This window comes from Arvicola amphibius, chromosome 10 (assembly GCF_903992535.2).
Source record: "Arvicola amphibius chromosome 10, mArvAmp1.2, whole genome shotgun sequence".
NCBI classification, from domain to species: Eukaryota; Metazoa; Chordata; class Mammalia; order Rodentia; family Cricetidae; genus Arvicola; species Arvicola amphibius.
Genome location: NC_052056.1, coordinates 66,729,664 through 66,750,698, shown reverse-complemented (window position 1 = coordinate 66,750,698; position 21,035 = coordinate 66,729,664). Strand labels below are relative to the sequence as shown.

The following is a 21,035-nucleotide window of genomic DNA, read 5'->3' as shown; positions in this document are numbered from 1 at the left end:
GAGGTCTTTGCTCCGTTTGTACTTGAGTTTTGTGCAGGGTGATAGATACGAATCTATTTGTATTCTTCTACATGCAGACATCCTGTTAGACCAGCACCATTTGTTGAAGATGCTTTCTTTTCTCCATTGTATATTTCTGGCTTAGTTATTAAAAAAAAAATCAATCATCTATAGGTGTGTGGATTTACATCTGGGTCTTCAATTTTATTCAGTTGATCAATGTGTCTATTCTTACGCCTCTACCATAAAGTTATTATTACTCTGTAGTTCAGCTTAAAATCAGGAATGGTGATACCTTCAGAAGCTCTTGTATATAATTATTTTAGCTATTTTTGGATGTTTGTTTTTTCTATATGAAATTGTGTATTGTGCTTTCAAGATCTGAAAAGAATTACTTTGAAATTTTGATGGGGGTTGCATTGACTCTGTAGATTGTTTTTAGTAGGATGATAATTTTTACTATGTTAATCCTACCTATCTATGAACATGGGAAATCATTACATTTTTTAATATCTTTCTCAATTTCTTTCTTCAAACTTGTACAGCCACTTTGGATATTAATATGGCAGATTCTCAGAAAATAGACCTATCTCAAGACCCAGTTATACCACTCTTAGGCATATATCCAAAGGTTACTTCATCCTACTACAAGGACCCATGGTCAACTTTTTTGAAAACAACCTGGATATCTGAAGAATGCATAAGGAAAATCTGGTACATATACACAGTGGAGTATCATTCAGCTGTTAAATACAATGTCATCATGAAATTTACAGGTAAATAGAAGGAAATAGAAAAAAAAAAACATGCTGCATGAGGTAACCTTGACCAAGAAAGACAAACGTGGTATGTACTCACTCATAAGTGATTATTAGCTGTAAAGTAATACCCGTGCTATAATTCATAGACCCAGAGAGGCTAAGTAACAAGAGGGTTTAAGCAGGGGACTCAAGTATCTCCCTGAAAAGGGAGATAGAATAGATTTTGCAGGTGGACTGGGGACGGATGGGGTTGAGAACAGGAGGGATCAGGTTGGGGGGTATACAGGGAGAAATGGCAGAACTGGGATAGGGGAGGTATTTGGGGAGCAAGAAGGAAACCTAGTGCAATAGAAACACCATGAAATCTAGAATAAAAACCCTAGAAAAGACTCCTAGTAATGGGGAACATGAAGTGTGAACTGGCCATCTTCTGTAACCAGAAAAGGCCTCAAGTGGAGGGATTGGGACATCAACCCAACGACAAAAACTTCGACCAGCAGCTTGTCCTTCCTGCAGAGTTGTTCTGGGATCAGAACTTAGCAGAATCATCATTAAGATAATTCATCAGAGAGACTTCATCCAGCAACTGATGGAAACAGATTTAGAATCCCACAGCCAAACATTAGGCAGACCCCAAAGAGTCCTGCAGAGAAGGAGGAGGAAGGATTGGAACCAGAGTGGTCAGGGACACCAGAATAGCACAACCCATAGAATCAACTGAACAGGACTCACGGGGGCTCACAGAGATCATGGGAGACTGGTAGTCTGATTGAGGTATCCTGCATTTATGTTATGGCTTAGTAGGTTGGTGTTCTTTTGGGATTCCTAAGACCTTTCTTCCTGCTGGGTTGTTTAATCCATCCTTGATGTGATTATATGTGCCTGTTCTTATTGTAGCTTCTTATGCAGCGTTTGGTTGATTTCCCTCAGAGGCCTGTTCTTTTCTAAGGGGAGGTGGATGGTGGTGCTGGTATATCTGGGATTAAGGAGAGGTGTCTCGGGGAAGAAACTGGTGGGAAGAGGAGGGGAAGCTGTGGTCAGGGTGTAATATATGAGGGAAGAATTTTTTAAAAAGGAAATAATAAAATAAATAGTTATCAACCTTAATACTAAGGCAAATTAAAGTCTATCTAGAGTGTAGATCTATGGGGGTAATAAACCTTTTGAGTCAAGTGTATGGTGCCTGTAGGAATGGCAGAGCAGGGAATGTCTAAGTAAAAAAGATGCCAATACCATGGGGACCATCATGGCCTCTTGGATTCCACCCTTCCCATTCACAGTCTCTGTGCCTTACTTAGCAGCATGTCTGCTGTTTGTATTTCTAAGGACAGTTGTACTTAGCTGCACTAAATAGTTCTGGAAGTTTCTTGTGCTTCCCATAATATCTTTCCTCAATATTCTTTGTTATCTTAGCATTTTCAAATCTGTGGTGAAACCCCATGGCGAGAGCAACTTGTGGAGGAAAGGATGCATTTTTCTTATGCTTCTACATTAGAATTCAGATGCAGAGGCCTCATGCTGATTTGATCCTCACGGCCTCCTCAGCCTGCTTTCTTATGGAACACAGGACGACCAGTGTAATGTGTCCCCACTCACAGTGGGCTGAGCTCTCCTTCACAGATCACTGATTAGCAAAATGCCCTATAGGCTTGTCTGCCTACAGTCCAATCTTCATGAGGCATTTTCTGGATTAAAATTCCTTCCTGTCAGATGACTGTAGCTTGTGTCCAGTTGACACAGAACTATCCAACACACATCTCTTACACTGATGTTATTTCTTCACAGACAGCAATAGTGGGGAGGATAACACTCTCCCATTCTCAAGATGTGTTAGGAGCAATTATAAATGTTTCTGTATAGACCATTTGATGTTTACCTTAAAATCTATGGTGCTTTAATAATTAGAATATTTGTAAAATTTCTGAAAATGAGGTTAAATTTTTAAAGCTGTGGGGTAGGCTGCTTAAAACAACAGATCTATGAAGTAGAAGATATAATCCATCCACTTTTGGATGTAATAAACCTTTTGGAAGGAACTTTTCAACTGATTCTGTTAAATTTGGGTAGAGTCTAGACACAATGTAAAGGCTGCTTTAACAGATGTTGGTAAAATTGGGTGTTTAGGGAGCCAGAGAGATGGCTAGGTGATTAACAGCACTTGCTACTTTTGCAGAGGTACCTAGTTTAGTCCAGCACCTGCCCTGGGGGGCTTCTATGGGCACCTGCATGCATGTCACATGTACATACATATACTCATGAAGACATATGTGTACATAAAAGGAAAATAAATAAAATCGAGGTTTGACTATCTATCAATATAACACATGCATATTCCCCAGAGTGTTGGTTATTACATGTGCTGAGGTAAGGTCAGAGTTTCAAAGATGGCAGCAGGCATTGTTGTCTCAGGATGTTCACAGTTCTTCTGTATTTGGAAGAACTTCTATATAGTGAGAGCTATTATCTTATATAATAGCATGGATATTTTTCACAACCACTGTGTCTCTATAGACGCTGAGCTGTCTGTCTTTGGCTGGGTTGGAGAGTTGTAACTATGACAAGTCCTGGCTGAGAAACAGTAACCCAAAAGTTTGAAATACAAAATGCCCCCAAAATCTAGAACTTTTTAAATTTAGTCATGATATTCCAGCTGCAAATTTCCTGACTTTTTATAATAGGCTGAATCAAAACAAGTACATCTAAGGTATTGTGAGATTATCTTCATACTATGTATAAGGTATATAGAAAACATAAATTTTATTTTTTCACTCATTAACCCACTCCCAAAATGTTATATTGTTATATTGCAAATCTTCCCATATTTAGAACAAAATTCTGAAATATGTAACCCTTTTGGTTGAGAACATTCCAGGTAAAAGACACTCATACTGAACTAAAATCTAAGTACAATTCAGCTTTACATAGAAAGGGTGTTTTAGAAAGACAATAAGATGGTCACGGTAGAGGAAGAGAAAATGTTCCCTTGGTAGAGCTGTAGGAATGGATGATATACAAGCTGGAAAAGAATAAGTAAGAACAGCCATTGGCAGACATTGGTTGCTTCTGCTTTGGTTAAAGTCTTGACAAATGGAAGCACCCTGGGAAGATCAAGGCAAAATCAGGAAAGACAAACATTTTCACCCGGTTTCTTTCTGAGAGTCTGGGGTGAACTGTGCTCCCAGTCACAGCAAAGTGAGCTTGAATCCCTCTTCCAAATATTGCATGTTATTTGCATCCCCACAAATTTTTATGAACACATCCAAGCATGGCTCACAAAATTTAATTGTGTAGGTAGTAGTGGTGTGTATGTATGTGTGTGTGTGTGTGTGTGTGTGTGTGTTCATATATGAGGGAGCACACATGCCTTAACACATCCTGTAGAAATCACTGGCTGTGGGAGCCACAGGTCAGCCTTGGGTGTTGGTCTTCATGTGCCACTTTGAGGCCACTAAACTGGAGTCCAAGGTAGCTTCCCTGCAAGATCCAGAGGATTCTCCTGTCTCTATCTCCATCGTAATGGAGGAATATTTGGATTACAGACATGAACTACTGTGCCCAGTTTTTATGTAGGCTTTAGGGATCTGAACTCAGGCTGTCAGGTTTTTGATACAAATTCTTTGCCGACTGAATCAACCCCAGCCTGAGGTTTTGAAGATCATGATTATAAGCACTGTCTATTTCTGGTTTACATAATATTTTTAAATTGTTTTTATTGAGCTATATATTTTTCTCTGCTCCTTTCCCTTCCTCTCCCCTCTCTTTTTCTATCTCTCCCATTGTCTTCATGCTCCTAATTTACTCAGGAGATCTTGTCTTTTTCTACTTTCCATATAGATTAGATCCATGTATGTCTCTCTTAGGGTCCTCTTTGTTTTTTAGGGGCTCTGGGATTATGAATTGTAGGCAGGTTTTTCTTTGATTTATGTCTAAAAACCACTTATGAGTGAGTACATATTATATTTGTCTTTTTTAATCTGGATTACCTCACTCAATTTGATGTTTTCTAGATCTATCCATCTTGCTGCAAATTTCAAGATGTCATTCTTTTCTGCTATGTAGTACTCCATTGTGTAAATGTACCATATCCTCCTTATCCATTTTTTGGTCAAGGGGCATTTAGGTTGTTTTCAGATTCTGAATATGACAAACAGTGTTGTTATGAACATAGTTGAGCACATGTCCTTGCAGTATGATTGAGCATCCTTTGGGATATCACCCTGAACGTGCCTGATCTCATACGGTTTACATAATTCATAGTGCTTTTACTATCTTTTGTACAATAGTTCATAAAATAAGCCTCTCTATATATTTCTTGAAAGTGGGTTTCATACATCCTTATTCTTAATTTTTGCCTACACAGAAAGCAATCTTTCTATTAAAAATAGAAAAGTCTTGAAATTATGTGATAAATTGTTTCAATCAAATGTAGTTTTAGAAATAAAAGGACATGTGAAAAGATATGAGCTAAGAAAATAGAAATTAGGTTCTGCTGACTTCCACGGTTTAAATATCACCATCCCATCAAGGAGTAAAATGATGTGAGCATTTGTTACTCAAACATCTAACTCCATCACACTGCCTTCATCTTTTCCCAGGGCACCTCTTGCCCTTTTGTTGATTGGGAATGATGGAAATCTACCTTCTGCTCATTACCCAGATCTGAGATCATTACTGTTTAAAAAATGTTTTTATGTTTTCAGGTGCTATTTTGATTTCAATATTAGCAAAAATATATGTGAGAGGGGAGATGTTGCTCTAACTCTTTTGTACTGTTCTCCACCCCCCCACTTTATTGTTTATCCAGTTATCTTTTTATGATTTGCACATATATAAATTGTGACTTCCATATATGATGCAGCTATTAATTTTTAATTGTTTTAATTTAATTCATGCTTTCATATTTATTTATTTTATGTAAAATTCAATATACAAAGTTCATAAACATATACATACAGTAAAAGAAACATTATAGAAACTGTTCTGAGACTGTGATTGGAAGATGATATAATAAAGCTAAAAATATTGATCAACATTTTGTAGAAACAATTTTTATGACAGCCTGAGTCTTTTGCTAGAAGAGAAACAAAAGACAATTTATGTGACAATGGGAAAACATCAGTAACCAAGGATGAAAGTGCAGAAACCAGTCTCTAACTTCATACATGCCACATAAATCTGAATAGAGTTAATAAGTGAAGTCACTGTCTATTAACATTCCAACCATTAAGTTTTCATAAAATATGATTCATGAATAAAGTGGACTTATGTTATACTTATAATGAGAAATTGATAGGAATCATTTATAAAAGTTAGCCACTCATGACTCAAAATTCACAATAGGTATCAACTGGCAGAATAAAAACACCCAAGCTCCAGGAATTTTTAGTAAGACAATTAAAATATTAGTTCTGTGGGCACTGAGAGATGGCTCATTGGTTAAGAGTCCTGGCTGCTCTTCCAGATAACCAGGGTTTGGTTCCCAGCACCCACATGGCAACTCATAGTTGTCTGTAACTCCAGTTCCAGGGGATCCAACACCCTCACACAGACATACATGCAAGAAAAAAACCAATGGACATAAAAGAGACTACATCTGCTTATTGCAGTAATTTTATTAATGTAAACTCTCAAATCAGAAAGTGAGATTTTCTATAGAAATTTCCTGAGTCCTATTTCCATACACAAGAACACAGTAAACCCAATGGAACAAACAATTACTCCAATGTGACTGTCTGCAGCTGCTTTCCTCAGAATAGCATCACTGACTGTAGAAGTCCTTTATGTGGCTAAATCCCAAGTGGTAGGCGTTCTTACATGGTGTAGATGTATATCTTGGTTGATAGTACTTTCTTCACAGACAGATGATTCTAACTATCATACACTCTTCTTAGGGTTCATGCCACATGCTCTGTTCATGCATTTTTCAAAGAAATGTTAAAATATTAATAACAAAGCACTATACTGAGGAGTTTTGAAAACTAAGCTTTTCCTTAAGGGAAGTTTGATTTAATCTGAAGAAATTCAGAGTATGGTGGAAGAAAACAGAGGAAAGTTAGACTAACTAGTCATCGTTCTCAGGCCATGTACACGGACATGAAGAGCGATGCTCTGTTTGTAATAATACAAACAACACACGTAATGGTCACCTGGCTCTTTGGGATTCAATGCAAAATATTAGCTTTCTATTATGGACAGAAATTTGATTTACAGAGAAACTTCCACTGCATTCTAGGGACGTATGCACCTTTATATAACAAGAAATTGTATGACCAGCTATGCTGGTTCTCATTCACTAGAGGTCTTACACCTTGTCCCGTTGTCTTATTTTTTATCTTTTCTGACCAGTGCATGCACTCTTTGTCATCAAAACTTTACATCCTCTGAATGTCCATAATAGCTCGATTTCATCAAATCCTTCCCTGGTTTTTCTCTAATCAACACCTTATAGGACATGTACAGTAGTCCCTAGAAGACAAAGTTCGATTTTGAAATGAGCATATTTAGAATCAGTTAATGAATATAAATATGTGTTGAATTTTAAAATTATGTGTTTTCAAATGTCTGAAGGTGTTTCCTTTGAGAATTTAAAAAGGAATATTTTTAACTCTGTGTGATGGTTAAGAATAAATATAGATCTCATCCAGGAACTCACCCAGGAATCAAGCCTGAACTGTGGATTGTGTGCTTGCAACAACTGCAAACTTAGCATTTTTTGAAGGTCTGTCTGGCAGCAGTAAGTCCTGTGTGACACTGGGTGAGTTCCTGGATGAGATCTACATGTAATACCATGAAAGGAAGAAGGGATGTCCAATAGAAATGGACAAACACAGCATGTTATAGAAAAATTGGAGATAGAAATAAATAAATTGGCATAATATTGAACTCTCAAAAAAAGAATAAATATAGAATCTGAAAGTGTACTTCATCCTTAAAAAACATAAGACAGCACTTTCAGACTGAAACCCTGACATTGAGAAAGGGAGTTTATTTGTAAAGCCACACTTTGAGCAGAGGGGCCACGCATTATTAACTGCAATATCCTTTCTCTGCTCAAAATATCATGGCTGTAAAAGGCAGGGATATTCAAGAATGTTGTGTTTTGATATGCTGACATAAACATGTCTTAAGAATTGCTTGCAGATATTAAGCTGATTTTCAGAAGTCTGTGACCCTGAAAAAGAAATGAATGCTCAATTTGTCACTGGGCTAGTTTAAAACCATTTTGTCTTCATTGTTCTAACAAGGTGACTCACAACAAACCTGATTCAGCCTCTTTCATTTCAAAAGTCTATTGGCTAAACGATGACACAAATTTTTAGTAAGCACAGCAATGGGGCCAAGCAGGGCTAGTCCTGGTCTTTAGACACCAGAGGAGAAAAGGCAGTCTCTGGCAATATGGTGTTCTAAATCCCAGCGGAAGCTGTGGTGTTGGTGTTCACACAGCTCTCTGGGCAGGTGGGACCAGGGGAGTACCTGTCCAGGTGCCACTTCCAGATTTCACCTGGAACCACACCCTGCTAACCAGGGTTGGAAGAAAGGTGTTTCTGCAGCCTCTGTAAGGTGGTCAATCCCAAGAGGCCAACATGTAAGGAGGGTGCGGTTTGGCCTTTTGCCTGATTGTAAGGAGGGGTTTTGACTTCTACAGAATCCTCATTAAAGAGCTGCTCCTGCTGTCAGATTCCCTGCAAAGAAGGATCCTGAGGGACCGTTCCCTCCAGAGGCTCCTGAGATACTGAGGCCTCAACCCAGCGGGACATCAGTTTAAGGATTCTATTGAAATGAGAAATTACCTTGAAACACCCTTTCTGTGACTTGTTTTCTTCAAATCATTAATCTGGTATAAAGTTGAAGACAAAGACAACAGCATCTATTGTGTCCCTGAGGAAGAAGCATTTACTCCTCCATCCCAAAAGAGAGCAAGCAGAAAGCTCCCAGGGTGTTAGAATGTATGGATTCTGCATGGTGTGTGTCCTCGCCCATTATTTTAGTAGCTCTCCAAGATTCTCTAAAATGATTCACACAAAAGAGAATAGTGCCAATACCTCAACAAATACAAACTCTTTTCCCTGAAATCTTCCATGTGTCTCCCTCTATGTGTTATACCATATATACATTTACATGTATGTGGGCAGACATGTATATGTACGTAAACATAGAAGCCCAGATGATACCAAGTGTCTCTGTCAGTTGTTTGCTGTATTTTTTTGGGGGGGGGGATTAACCCTTGCTGAACCCAGCCAGCTCAGATTCCATCTACTCTATCTGGTCTGCCCACTCTGTTACAAATGGATACTTGGGGATTTGAACTTTAGTTCCTATGGTTGTTGTGCAAGCACTTTATCCACTTAGTGGATGCTTTTCCCCATCACCCAACAGACTTTCACATGAGATATTTTTCATTTCTACTTTAGGTTTTAATATGAGCAGAAGTAATTGGGGAATAAATTAATTTTCCTTTTAATTTATCTGCCTTTTCGTTGAAGTGGCTTCTTAATACAATCAATGATAATTTACTTCCTGAAATTTTCCCAGCACTCCCTGCTCATCCTAAATCTGTGAAATGTGTTAGTTTTAACAGTTCTCTTTAAAAATTCTAGAGGATGAACTAGGTCTCTATCATACATAGCGAAATTGTTGAGTCTCTGAAGAGACCAGTGGTATCAGTAAAATGAGGGATAAAGAGCCCTCTCTACTTCCAGTGCCTCTGCATCAAAGGCTTGGTGTATTCTGGCTCAGCCATGGTGCCATACATTCACTTGATGCCCAAAGAATGAGCATTGTGTAGTAGAGCACACAGAACATTTTCTTGGGCCTCAAATAGTTCTCAGGCTGTGCCCAGAAAGCTTGGCCTAGATTTTCCCATATTTCACATATCCATATTTATATCAGTTTTCCCTTCTCATTTCTTCACCCCCAAACTTTTCCATGCGCCCCTGACCTCTGATGTCTCTTCAATTTATGTTCTTTTTCTTGGTTATTACTATATATATGTATAAATTCACAAATATATAAATATGGCCTGCTCATTCAGCTTAGTGCTGCTAAGGCCCTGTTGTTTTTCTCATTTCCCCCTTCATATCATTTGTGTCCTGTGATTTCTATATCAAATACTCCCCAACCTCACACTATTTTTTCTGGTTTTGGCAGTTACTCCAGGTTATATACTCAAATTTAAAGATTCGAAGCTAGGAATTAAATGATGAGAAAAATCACTCATTATTTGTACTTTGGGGTATAGATGACTACATTCAGCATAATATTTTTAGTTCCACATATTTAACTGCAAAGTTCCTGTTTATTTACACACCTACAGTAACTGCATTGACTATATTCATATTCAATTGCCATTTAGAGAAAGAGTCAGTCATAATTCTCTCCAAGACAAGAAATCAGTTGGAACTGCACAGAACCAAAATCCCGACACTGAGAAAGAATCTCTACACATTCTCTGTAGATATTACTATCCTCCTTGTGGATTATAGTCTGCAATAGATCCCAGGCTTGGGAAAACTGCTCAGCTTCCACACGCAGTTAGTCTGCTCTTCTGGTCTTCTTCCTTGGCATCACCCAGATCAACTTGTGTCCTCACTTGGAGCAATTATACATGAGAAGAGGGAGATCAGAAAGTGTGTTAGGAGACAAGAGATGCTTCTTAAGTTCACGAACCTTGTTGCAGTTTGCTTACTCTTGAGTTTGTGTAAGCACGTCTTTATCGCCATTTAAGAAACTGTTCCCAATCAAAGCCTCTCTTGAGATCCCAGACCAGATTTCTGTCACCATGCCTCGAACTCAAATTACCCCACACTGAGAGAAAGTTCTTTTCCTGTGCAGAGCCGGTCTCCTTGATTTGATCAAAGATGCTCAGGTTGTGCCTCCCATTTATAGGTACTTTAGTTTGAAGATATGTTGCATCTTCATACTCTCACTGGAACCTGTCAAAAGTTTTATCTATTAAACAGTCCTCCATTGCTAATAATTGTACTTTTTAAAAACTAAATGGAAATAAAAAATATTTTATGAGGCAAAATTTATACCAGAAATAGTTACAAAAACCTTTTTCTTCATGTATTACTACATTAACTGTAAACCATTTCTAAAATAAGAGTCAAGAGACCATAAAATAAATTATGTCATTTATTAGTCAGAGATTCATTAAGAAATTGACTTATATAATTAGGAGTCCCAATCACAAATAAATCACAGCATGTAAAATGCAAGCTGTAAATTGTGCTTGACATTTGTAGATATTCTGTGTAACAATTAAAACTAAATGCTTATGTTCATCTAACAAAATGTAGACAAAATCGTATTTAAAAACATAACTATGCCATATATTTGTGGTTTAAGAACTATGCCTATTAGATTTATCCATAAATAACCAAAACCAAAGAAGTTGTGTGGGAAGAGAGTTGAGGGTAGGCAGGATAGGTCTAGAAGAAGTTGCAGGTGTTGACAAATATGATCAAAATACATCATATAAAATTTTTAATTAGTTAATATATTATTACTAAAGAGAGATAAATTTAAAATACAATTAAGAATCAATATCAGATTGAAATTCTCATATAAGGTTAGGTTCAAGATGGTTGTATCCATAAAATGCTTGATCATTTAGGCTGCAGATTATTAAAAAGCCTCATTTATTTACCTGGAGAAAGGAAACAGCCAGTAACCCTAAAAGCTAATGATACTAATCCAACTACAAGCATATTACAAAATTAGTGCAACTAAATTTAGAGGAATGTGGTCACAATCCAGGGTAAGAGAAAAGCCTATTGTTGCAAATCATTTGCACCATATGAAAGTGCCCATCACATTCAGAAAGGGACAGAGCTTTTGTTTGTGATTTTATGTTGTAGAAGATTAATTTGTTCCCGGAAGAGAAAAGATCAAACCATGGAAGTCAGAACATGCAATCAAATAATGAATTTCAAATTTCTTAAACATCAACAAAATGATATTCTCTATATTACTCAAAATTGATCAACAATTTCAAGATGTGATTACAAAAATACATGGTAATTCCTCAGATGCCACCCTTCACAATATAAGTCCAAATAAGTTATAAGTGGAATGTAATTTCTATACACCAGGCTGAGACCAAGTTGCTTTGAAATAAGCTCAAAAGTTGTGATACATGTGTGACTGTTCTTTTTGTGTCAAATGCATTGTGCTGAATGTGAGTATTTCCACATGGCACGCATCACATGACACAGCACTTAAACAATGCAGCGTAAATATCTGATAGCTAATTTTGTTTTTTTGTTTGCTTAACTTTCAAAATAATTGTATTGTTTACTCAATTCTTAGTAGAGTAACACACAATCAATTCTAATGTTCAGTTTGGTATTCTAAAATTAGATTGATATCACTAGAGACATGGATAATAGAAAGTAAAATGTAAACCTTTGGAAAGATAACTGTTAAAAGTTCTATTGCTCCATAAATTATTAAAAAAACAGTCCAGCAAATACTACTAGCTCCTTCATGGATAATAAGGAAAATTGACTAGCAATAAAGATTATATCATAGATCCCTTGATTTGATGCTCAAACTAAATCAGAGAACAAAGAACAAAAACCAACGGAACACCTTTGTTGCAAAGAATTCCACACAGTGCACATTTCAGACACAGATTCTGTGAACTGAGTAACTGAGATGGAATGGGAGAGAGAGAGAGAAAAAGAAAACAGCAGTAGGGTGTGTGCAGACAATACAGGTATATGTTCATGATACGTGCTTAATCCTGGGAAGAATAGGGTAGAAAGGAAACAAACTTTTGTGAACACTTCTTTAATCTAGAAAGCAAAAAATCCTTGATGTTAGTATTTGCATTTAATCTATGCATAGTTTGAAAATTAACATGTCTTTATTGCATGTTTATTGATTCTCCCATGCAAAACTGACATGTGCTGAAGAACATTGTGATCAGAACAGAACTGGTGATGCCAAGTATGTATTGCTTATAGTCCTTTTCTTTGTTCTGATTGTATGTAAGGTTCACCCTACATAATATCTGCATCACTTATTAAAATTAAGAGAAAGAAAAGGCTGGGATAAAGCTGATGGAACACACACTCCACTCAGAATGTTAGTGATTACCTAGTCCAACTTCTATATTCTAGAGTCAGGAAAACTAAATCTTCACACATGAAGTATCTTTCTCAAGGTTAACCTGTACAGGAGTCTGGGACTCAAGACATATGTTACAGTGCCTGGTCTAACATGGATACTAAGTACCCTATACATATTATGAGGGGATTGTTGAGTAAAGGATGCAAAAGGATAAGACAATGACAAAGGCAAGCGACACTACTCTTCCAATGACAGAGTTGTCAGGGTCTGTGTAGTTTAGGAAATCTCCCCACCACTTCTAAAATTGAGGTCCTTCAAAAACAGTTTGAACCGTACTGCTCAAAGAAACCCTGCCAAGTGCCAATAGAGGTAGTTACAGCACACAGCACTTAAAAGTCGCAGTAATTCTTCCAACTGCTATAATTTGTGTTGCTTTTCAGTGAGGTTAGCATCGTTGGAAAGACACTTAGACAATATCACCATGGGACATTCAATGATTTGCTCTTCCCTGAGCATAATGTTACTTACACCGACATTATGTCTTCAGTAGTGCCAATGGGAAGAACCCTCAATTTGTGAACACTCCGTAGTAAGCATGTGAAGCAGAAATAGGGCTCATTCTAAAAGTAGTTTTCAGAAATAAAGACAAACAGAGGAGTAATAGAAGCATCATGTATACCATTTGACCACAAATGATAGGCAGTAAAACTGGCCATAGTTGGAAAAGTACATTTTGGTCTTGAAAATATATGTGATTAGAAAATACATTTTCATGTGTCAGACAAAAAAAAGAAAGTCAGCTGCAGGTATGGACATGTAAACAAGTAAAATATGAGTAAAAGAAGAGCAGATAAGCTGGGCGGTGGTGGCGCACACCTTTAATCCCAGCACTCGGGAGGCAGAGGCAGTCGGACCTCTGTGAGTTCAAGGCCAGCCTGGTCTACGAGAGCTAGTTCCAGGACAGGCTCTTAAAAAAAAAAAAAAAAAAAAAAAAAAAAAGCTGTCTCGAAAACCAAAAAGAAAAAAAAAAAAAAAAGAAGAGCAGCTAACTATTAGTATGTGTTCCTGACAACCATATTCAACAGATTTAAGTAAGTAACCTAAAAGAACACTGGCAGTGGCAGGAGGCAGGCAAACGCTGTTGTATTCTGAGTGGTCGAGTCCATGTGAAAGAGATCTTTGTAAACAGAGGTCCTGGCAGTACTCTGTGATAGAAGAGGGGTCACTAAGGCTGCTTGGGGACCCAGGTAAACTTCCAGCCTCCCTCCTCATCTCGACGCACAAAGGCTTGTCCCTGGTGGAAAGAGTGTGTTTTCACGTTGCAGTGAGGGCTCAGCGATGTGGAAAAGGCCACTTCTGTCTTGTTGGGTGACACATCTCCACTGTGGAAAGCAAGAGTTTGCACCCCTACCGGAGGATTGGAAAGCCTAGGAAAGCAGTGCCAGTCTTGCTGATAGATGGTGTTGCCATGGGAGGCATGTATTCTGTTTTCTCCACGGTCAAGGTGCAGATCTCTAGGAATAGTTTCAAAGCCAACTGTGTCATGTAGAAATTGGGAGGATGTACTGGGGACTGTTCTGGGATAGGAAGCAATGGCACTGTAGTTAGCTGGAAGGGTGTCATCAATGGTGTTGAGGTCTTTCAACCCAAGGGTTTGAAGAACCCAGGGGTCCACACAGGGCCCTGGTTGTCCTTCACAGTTAGAAAACTCTGTGGAGAGGTTTCTCTTGGCAGTTTTGGACTGGGGTATCTCAGCAGGCGGATGTCTGTGTTCTTTGGGTTTCCTCTTCTCTTTTCTGAGTTTTCCACACACTTTGGAGAAGTCATCTGATGAGAGCAATTTCTGGAAAAGCAATATTTGAAAATTGTTCTTCCATTGGATATTTATTATTTGCCCATTTGCTTAGGAGAAAAATGGCTAAATGTCTTCTGTGTTCCCACACAAGTCAATGTAGTCAATTTGCTACTGTTTGTTGAGTAAACATCCTTAATAAGCTGTTGCTTTAATTAATTCTCTTTATTCAGTTTTTAAATATTGAAGGAAGCAAGTGACATCTCTAAGATTTCAACAAAGAGAAATCAAGGCTGATACTAATAGCAGCTGCCACTTATTAAACTTGTTAATAAGTAAATAAAGTTAGATCATAATTTATAAACCATTGCTAGTGTGTTTTTTCTCATAAGATGCAGATGCTCTTAAATAATTAATAAATAAAGACACAGGCATATTAGTGATCATCTGACTACTCTTTAGCCTAGATTTAAATCTTATGCCTCTGAATCTAGACAGATCCTCTGATTTCAACATTATTCCCCATCTCCTAATTCTATCATATTAACTTTCAAAACACTCCCGTGTTGTGTTATGTTATTCTAAGTTTAGGAAAGTTGATATTGAGAGAGTTAGAAATGACCTATTAAGATCACTTAGTTATCTTTTATGGATTGATATCTGATATTAGGATCCCAGACTAATAACTGTACTGATGTGTTTGTTTTAGTTAAGGCTAACTGGATTGCAAGGAGTCCAATTTGATGACTCTCTCTGAACTCCAAAGCAGGAGGTGGCATTGAAGTTAGATCAAATAATGCCATAGTTTGTCTAGAGAAATCGGGCAAACTGATGATAGACATAGTAATGAGAATGATGGCAAATGCAAGTTGAAATGTGAAAAATTGAAGAAAGGAAGAATAAAAGGGTTAAAGGTGAGCTAGTTATCTGTGAGTTAAAGTAGTTCATCTAAAAGTGCAGATAAAAAGATAGAGTGTTTGCATATAACTAATCACCAGTGGAGAAGCCTGGAGTCCAAGTATATTCATAACATTTCTGATTCTCTCTCTCTCTCTTTCTTCCTGTGTGTGTAGGTCTCTCTCTCTCTCTGTCTCTCTCTCTTTCTCTCTCTCTCTCTCTCTCTCTCTCTGTCTCTCTCTCTCCCCCTGTCTCTGTCTCTGTCTCTGTCTCTCTCTCTCTCTCTGTCTCTGTCTCTCTCTCTCTCTCTCGTGTGTGTGTGTGTGTGTAGGTTAGAGGTTGAGTTGTGAGTTTTCCTCTATATTTCAGTCAGTGTCTTTCCTGATCTTCCTAGGCTTCTGGCCAGTGGGATGCAGAGAACTACTTGTCTCTGCATCCCTGCAATCTACCGTGTTTGGCTTAATGTGAGCATTTCAGGATCCAAACTCAGTTCTTTCTAGAAGCATATAAAGTACTGTACTTAGTTAGCCATTTTCACAACCCCCAGGGAGATTCTTACCAAGACTCCTGGCCCATCCATTTGCCAATTACAATAACAAAGGCTCCATGGATGCTAACCTGTTTAGTTGACATCTAACACATATTTAGAACTGCTGTTACTTTTTACATTAGATTTCTACTCCAAAATTCCACCTGTTATTAACCTCAGCAGTCTTAGCAATTGCTTTGTTTAACTTTCATCATTAATTTCCTTTGTGATGTCGAGCTAAAAATCTGAAACTAGATACTTCTGGAAAATGCTACCTAAAAATCTTGTTGAAGTTATGTATTTCCTTAAGGATAATTAACCATCTTACTAACTCCTATGCAGACATCTTGTTAAGTAAACTTCATCTGTTTCATCATGAGGTGTCACGTAGGGATTTTCTCTGTCAAGTCACTGCCTTGCGTTTGGAAAACAGATAATTACATACCTTTGCCCTTTCTTCCAGACATTTAACCAAAGTAGAATTCAGGTATTGTCTGAGGTGATTGTTCTCTTCGTGTAGCCTAGCGAGTTCTTCCTCCTTCTGTAGTAGAGTATCCTGGAGCTGCAAGATGCACACAATAGTAAAGGGTGCTCCCCTCTATTGGCTTTGTAACCTAATAATTCTGCACTGCTCCCCAACCTTCTTAAACCTGATTCATTCTTGTTTGTTTTATGAACATAATTTCAAAGAGCCCTGGTCCTCTGGGCCTTAAATTAAATCTACACTCCCTACCACCTGATTGTTCAGTTTTGTGCACCGCATATTCCATTCATTGCAAAGTATTTGAGGAGATCAAATGACTCTCAAAAGATTGTAAGCACAGGGAGTCAGGTGGCGTGAGGGAAAGTGAGCTGCACGGAACTGTTTAAATATAGCAAGCATGGTTAGGAGACTTGGTTGCACTCCTTCCTTTCGCACTTCAGAAAATCAAAACAGGAGCTGTGACCTGGCTTTACCCAGCTTCAGATCAGCCCGCCTGTGTGGCCAATAACTGCAACTGCTCATTTGGAACCAGCACAGATGAGACGTGGAAGAGGAAGTAATTTGGGGGAAACATTTATCATCGGCCCTGCTCTCAAAGATGAGCTATGTTTATCGTTTAAAACATGGCTGTATCGGTCCTCTGGTCATCCTCAGAGAAGGGCTGTAGCAGTGTTCCACAGATTAAAAAAAAAGCAACTTGGTTAATTGAGAGGTCACCTATACATTTTCTTGGAGCTTTTGTTTCTGTGAGCTTATGCATTTAACTTTTATTTATTCAGACACACAATTACTGTTGTGTGCCCCCAAAATCACTGAGCCACTATGCATTAAAAAAGAAATGATATAAAACTTAAAAAGCAATACGAAATGAAGAGAGACTCAGCGAAGAGTGGACTTTGTGAAACTATGTTAGTCTCAATGTTCTCTCTCACTCCCTATCCATACCTGTTTATTTTTGTAGAGCTGAGAGGAAAGCTGAGCCTCTTCCCATGAACACGAATCCAGACCAGGGACACTGAGGTCGCAGGAAGCCTCTGTGTGAAAATACAGAACAAATGAATGGACATATTTACAATTATGAGGAAACCTCGTGGACAACTTCAAAAGTTTAGTAGATTTAATTACTTTTATTTCCCACAGAAAATAAAGTTTTAAAGATTTCAAGAAGAAGAATGTAAGCAAATATTTATGTGTCGCCTACAAAAGTGGCTAAAGAGATTTATTTTGGGAGCTGAGCAGCTCTTAAAATGTATGTGTACATTCTTGTCAGTTAAGTTAAAAAAGGTTGTCCCTTCCTTCACAGAGACACTGACCCCATCTTTCCACTTGGCATAATATTGCAGTTCCACTATTCCTTTCTAGCATTCATCTTATTTTCTCTTTTTGTAGCACTTGATAGCGTTATGTTTGACTCCATAATCAAACCTTATGTTGCGGAGCCACATTTTCCTCTCACTCATTCTACTTTTGAAATCTGAAGGGCAGAATTTGTTGAACATTTTATGTCATGGTATGATAACATTTTCCAGTATTTATTAGTGGTAGACACTAAAACTAGGACCTGGCACGTGCTGGAGGAACACTCCATGGCTGAGTCAAATCCCCGACCCTTCTCCCCATTTTTCTTCGTGATCTGCTTCTTGTTACTCTGAAGATTTCACAATAAAACCATACCTTGTTTATTTCTAGTGCCCATATCTATATTAATGTTTTTACAAAGAAGTTTTGTTTTTCATATTTTACAGTGATACCCATTAAGGAAAAATTGCTTCTGCATCTAGCGTGCTTTAGTTTTCACCCCCCAACCCTGGGATCCATTCTCACATTTGACATGCAGGACTTCAGATGCTGTTGTTGAGCCATGTAGAATTAAGTTGGAATAAGTAAGAAAAAAAAAAAACTTGGGTTCACATTCTCAGACATTCCACGCCTGCTTTTGCTTATAATGAAACATTAAAAAAAAAAAAAAAAAAAAAAACTGAACAACTTCCTCCTTGACGTATGCTTCATTTGTTTTGGGTTATTTATTTATTTATAGAGAATGCCTCATTTTGGGTTTTGCCTCAGCAACTTTTCATATTCCTCTCCTGAGTCTCTAAAATAAAACTGGGGACAGAACGAATGTCCAGGTATTTAATTCTGAGGTGCCTGAAAGTTTTACAGAAAACAAGTATTAATATGGAAATTCCTGTAATGTGTGTAAGAATACTCATTAAGCTTCAGGTCAATGTTAGTGTTGTGTTTAATTTCCACCAACCTTGGACATTTCTCTAAAGCTGACTGCACATGTGAAGGGGAAATGATTCTTTCTGTGTATGAAGTACTGTTCACAAAATTTTTTTGTATGAGTTTGTTACTCACTCTTGATTGTTCTCTCAAGGTCACAAGAATCTCTCCAAATTTTAAAATAAATATGCTACCTGATATTTTGACTCCAAAAATGTCCTATTAGGCACTGTTTATAAAACTGTGCTACTGACCCAAAGTTACTCCTGACTTGGCAATCTCCAAGAATTGCAAAATCTAGGAAACAACACAAGTTGTCTAGCACACAAGAGGAAGGGTTTCATTTTTGCTAATTGATGAGTACAGAACAACCAATGTTACTGCTAAAAAAAATCCAGGAGTCTTAGGGCTTCCTTAAATTTCCTATTTTTTTTTTCTGTTGAGTACCAGACCTCAATGCCTACAGTTACCTGGCTGTCAAAAGACCCATTCTACAAGAGAAGCAGAAGGGTAAAACTTACCCTGTGTCTGTGGTGCTTGTTGGGGCTCAGCGTTGTCCAGGAGACCAGCAGCCCAGAAAGAGACCCAAGTCTCCTTGGAAACATCAACACTAGATTCTGACGTTGTAGTGGAATACGGGCAATTATAACTCTGGCCTCCTACAAAATACTGATCTTGGCAAGGCAGAATGGTGTTCTGTGATTTTCAGTTTGATGGGGGTAGGGGAGATGGCATGATGGCAGTTGGGAGGGGGAGAGAGTGGAAGAAATAGAGAAATTACATGGGGGAAGAAAATAAACAATAGAAAGATAAGTACAGGTCCAGATACATATTTGAATGGTGTGATTATAATTACTGAAAAGCAATGGGTTCTTTGAATTCCCCACTACTTTCCTAAGGCCTTTCACTAAATAACTAGTATCAGATAAGTCCAGATTTGTAAACATCAGAGAAGTATTTCCTATTGCAGTGCTACCCAGAAATGAAGTAAAAAGAATTAGATTTCACGAATCAGATTATAAGGACTACTTGTTGCTCTGTAGCAGATATCTTGACTTCTTTTTCTAAAAATCTTGAAATACAAAGATCACAGACTACAAAGGGTTAAGTGAACAGTTCTCTATGACATCATTTCAAGGACCCTCCTAACTGAGGAGTCTGAACCAGGTGTGTTTCTCACGTGTGAATGGATAAACATGTATATGCATATAAGTATACACAGATGATCACATACATTTTAGCCCCAACTTCAGTCACAGGAGTGTGACATCAATTCAAGCACACCATCAAAAGCTGAGAATAAAGGCAGTGGGTTCTGATTCCCTCCATCATCATTCGGTACCCTTTCCAAGTTACCGTGCCACCAGTAGCTGCCTGGCATGCCTTCCTCCACTGTGTTCTGATTCAGTGAGCACCTTCCAGCTCCACCCCACTCACTCCTCCAACCTCAAATGTGGTCTTTCCAAACGTCCATGCAGGGGTAAACAGTCTGCCCCCTTCCTAGCTTAAGCTGTCCAACGGCCCATTCTTAATTATGTGTCAATGTTTAATCAAGTCAAAAACATTCCTGGCAGCAGAGCCCAGGTTTGGGCAAACTCTGGCTCTTCCAAGATTGACGTTGTCCTGAAGACTTTATAGGACATGACTTAGAGAAGGCAGAGGGTATGGAAAAGGAAGAGCGTGGAGAAGAAGGAGGAGAGGAGGAGGAGGGAAATCAGAATAAAAGAACAAAAGTTATTATTATTGAGTCTCCTGACTCACCGCAGGCCCCTGCTGCCAGCGAGTGAAGAGTTGAAAAGGTACACTTTTGAGGCACATACAACTTGGCCAGTGCTGCCTGAAGAAATTCAGCCAAAAGTTTATCAAGTGCTATTTTCTTTTATTCTAAAAGTATGTTTGTGGATTCTTTTTTCCCCCCGAGTTTATTCTTGGAATCAGAGCTAAGCTATTAAGCAACCGACACCTGAGAGGAAAACAAACCCCAAACACTCGTGAAGATTTCAAATCTAAGTGTTTGCAAATATGAGCATAATCTAGAGGAACAGGTGGAAGAAGGTCCGCACAGGGTGAGGGGAAAGGGGTGGGGCGGGGAAGCAAATATGCAGGAGAGGGAGCAGAGAATAATAAGGGGTGCGGGGCAACAGAAATGGACTATATTAATTGGAAAGTACAAAGGCATCTCCCAAGGTAGAATACATTCTAAATGCAGTTGATTGTCTTCCAGGACCCCCGGGGTTCTGGCAGCGCGACTAGCTAAGGCCAGCTCCTCAC

The 21,035-nt window shown here is 38.3% G+C and overlaps 1 protein-coding gene across 1 annotated transcript; it reads right to left on the bottom strand.

Annotated features, from left to right (window-relative positions):
* Window positions 1-14,061: 14,061 nt before the first annotated feature.
* Window positions 14,062-20,582, bottom strand: Gmnc (geminin coiled-coil domain containing). Its single transcript, XM_042055825.1, has 5 exons — window positions 20,526-20,582; window positions 19,286-19,460; window positions 17,484-17,572; window positions 16,500-16,616; window positions 14,062-14,679 (listed from the first exon to the last, which is right to left on the bottom strand). Exons 1-5 carry the CDS (start codon window positions 20,580-20,582, stop codon window positions 14,062-14,064), a joined length of 1,056 nt encoding a protein of 351 aa, XP_041911759.1.
* Window positions 20,583-21,035: the final 453 nt, after the last annotated feature.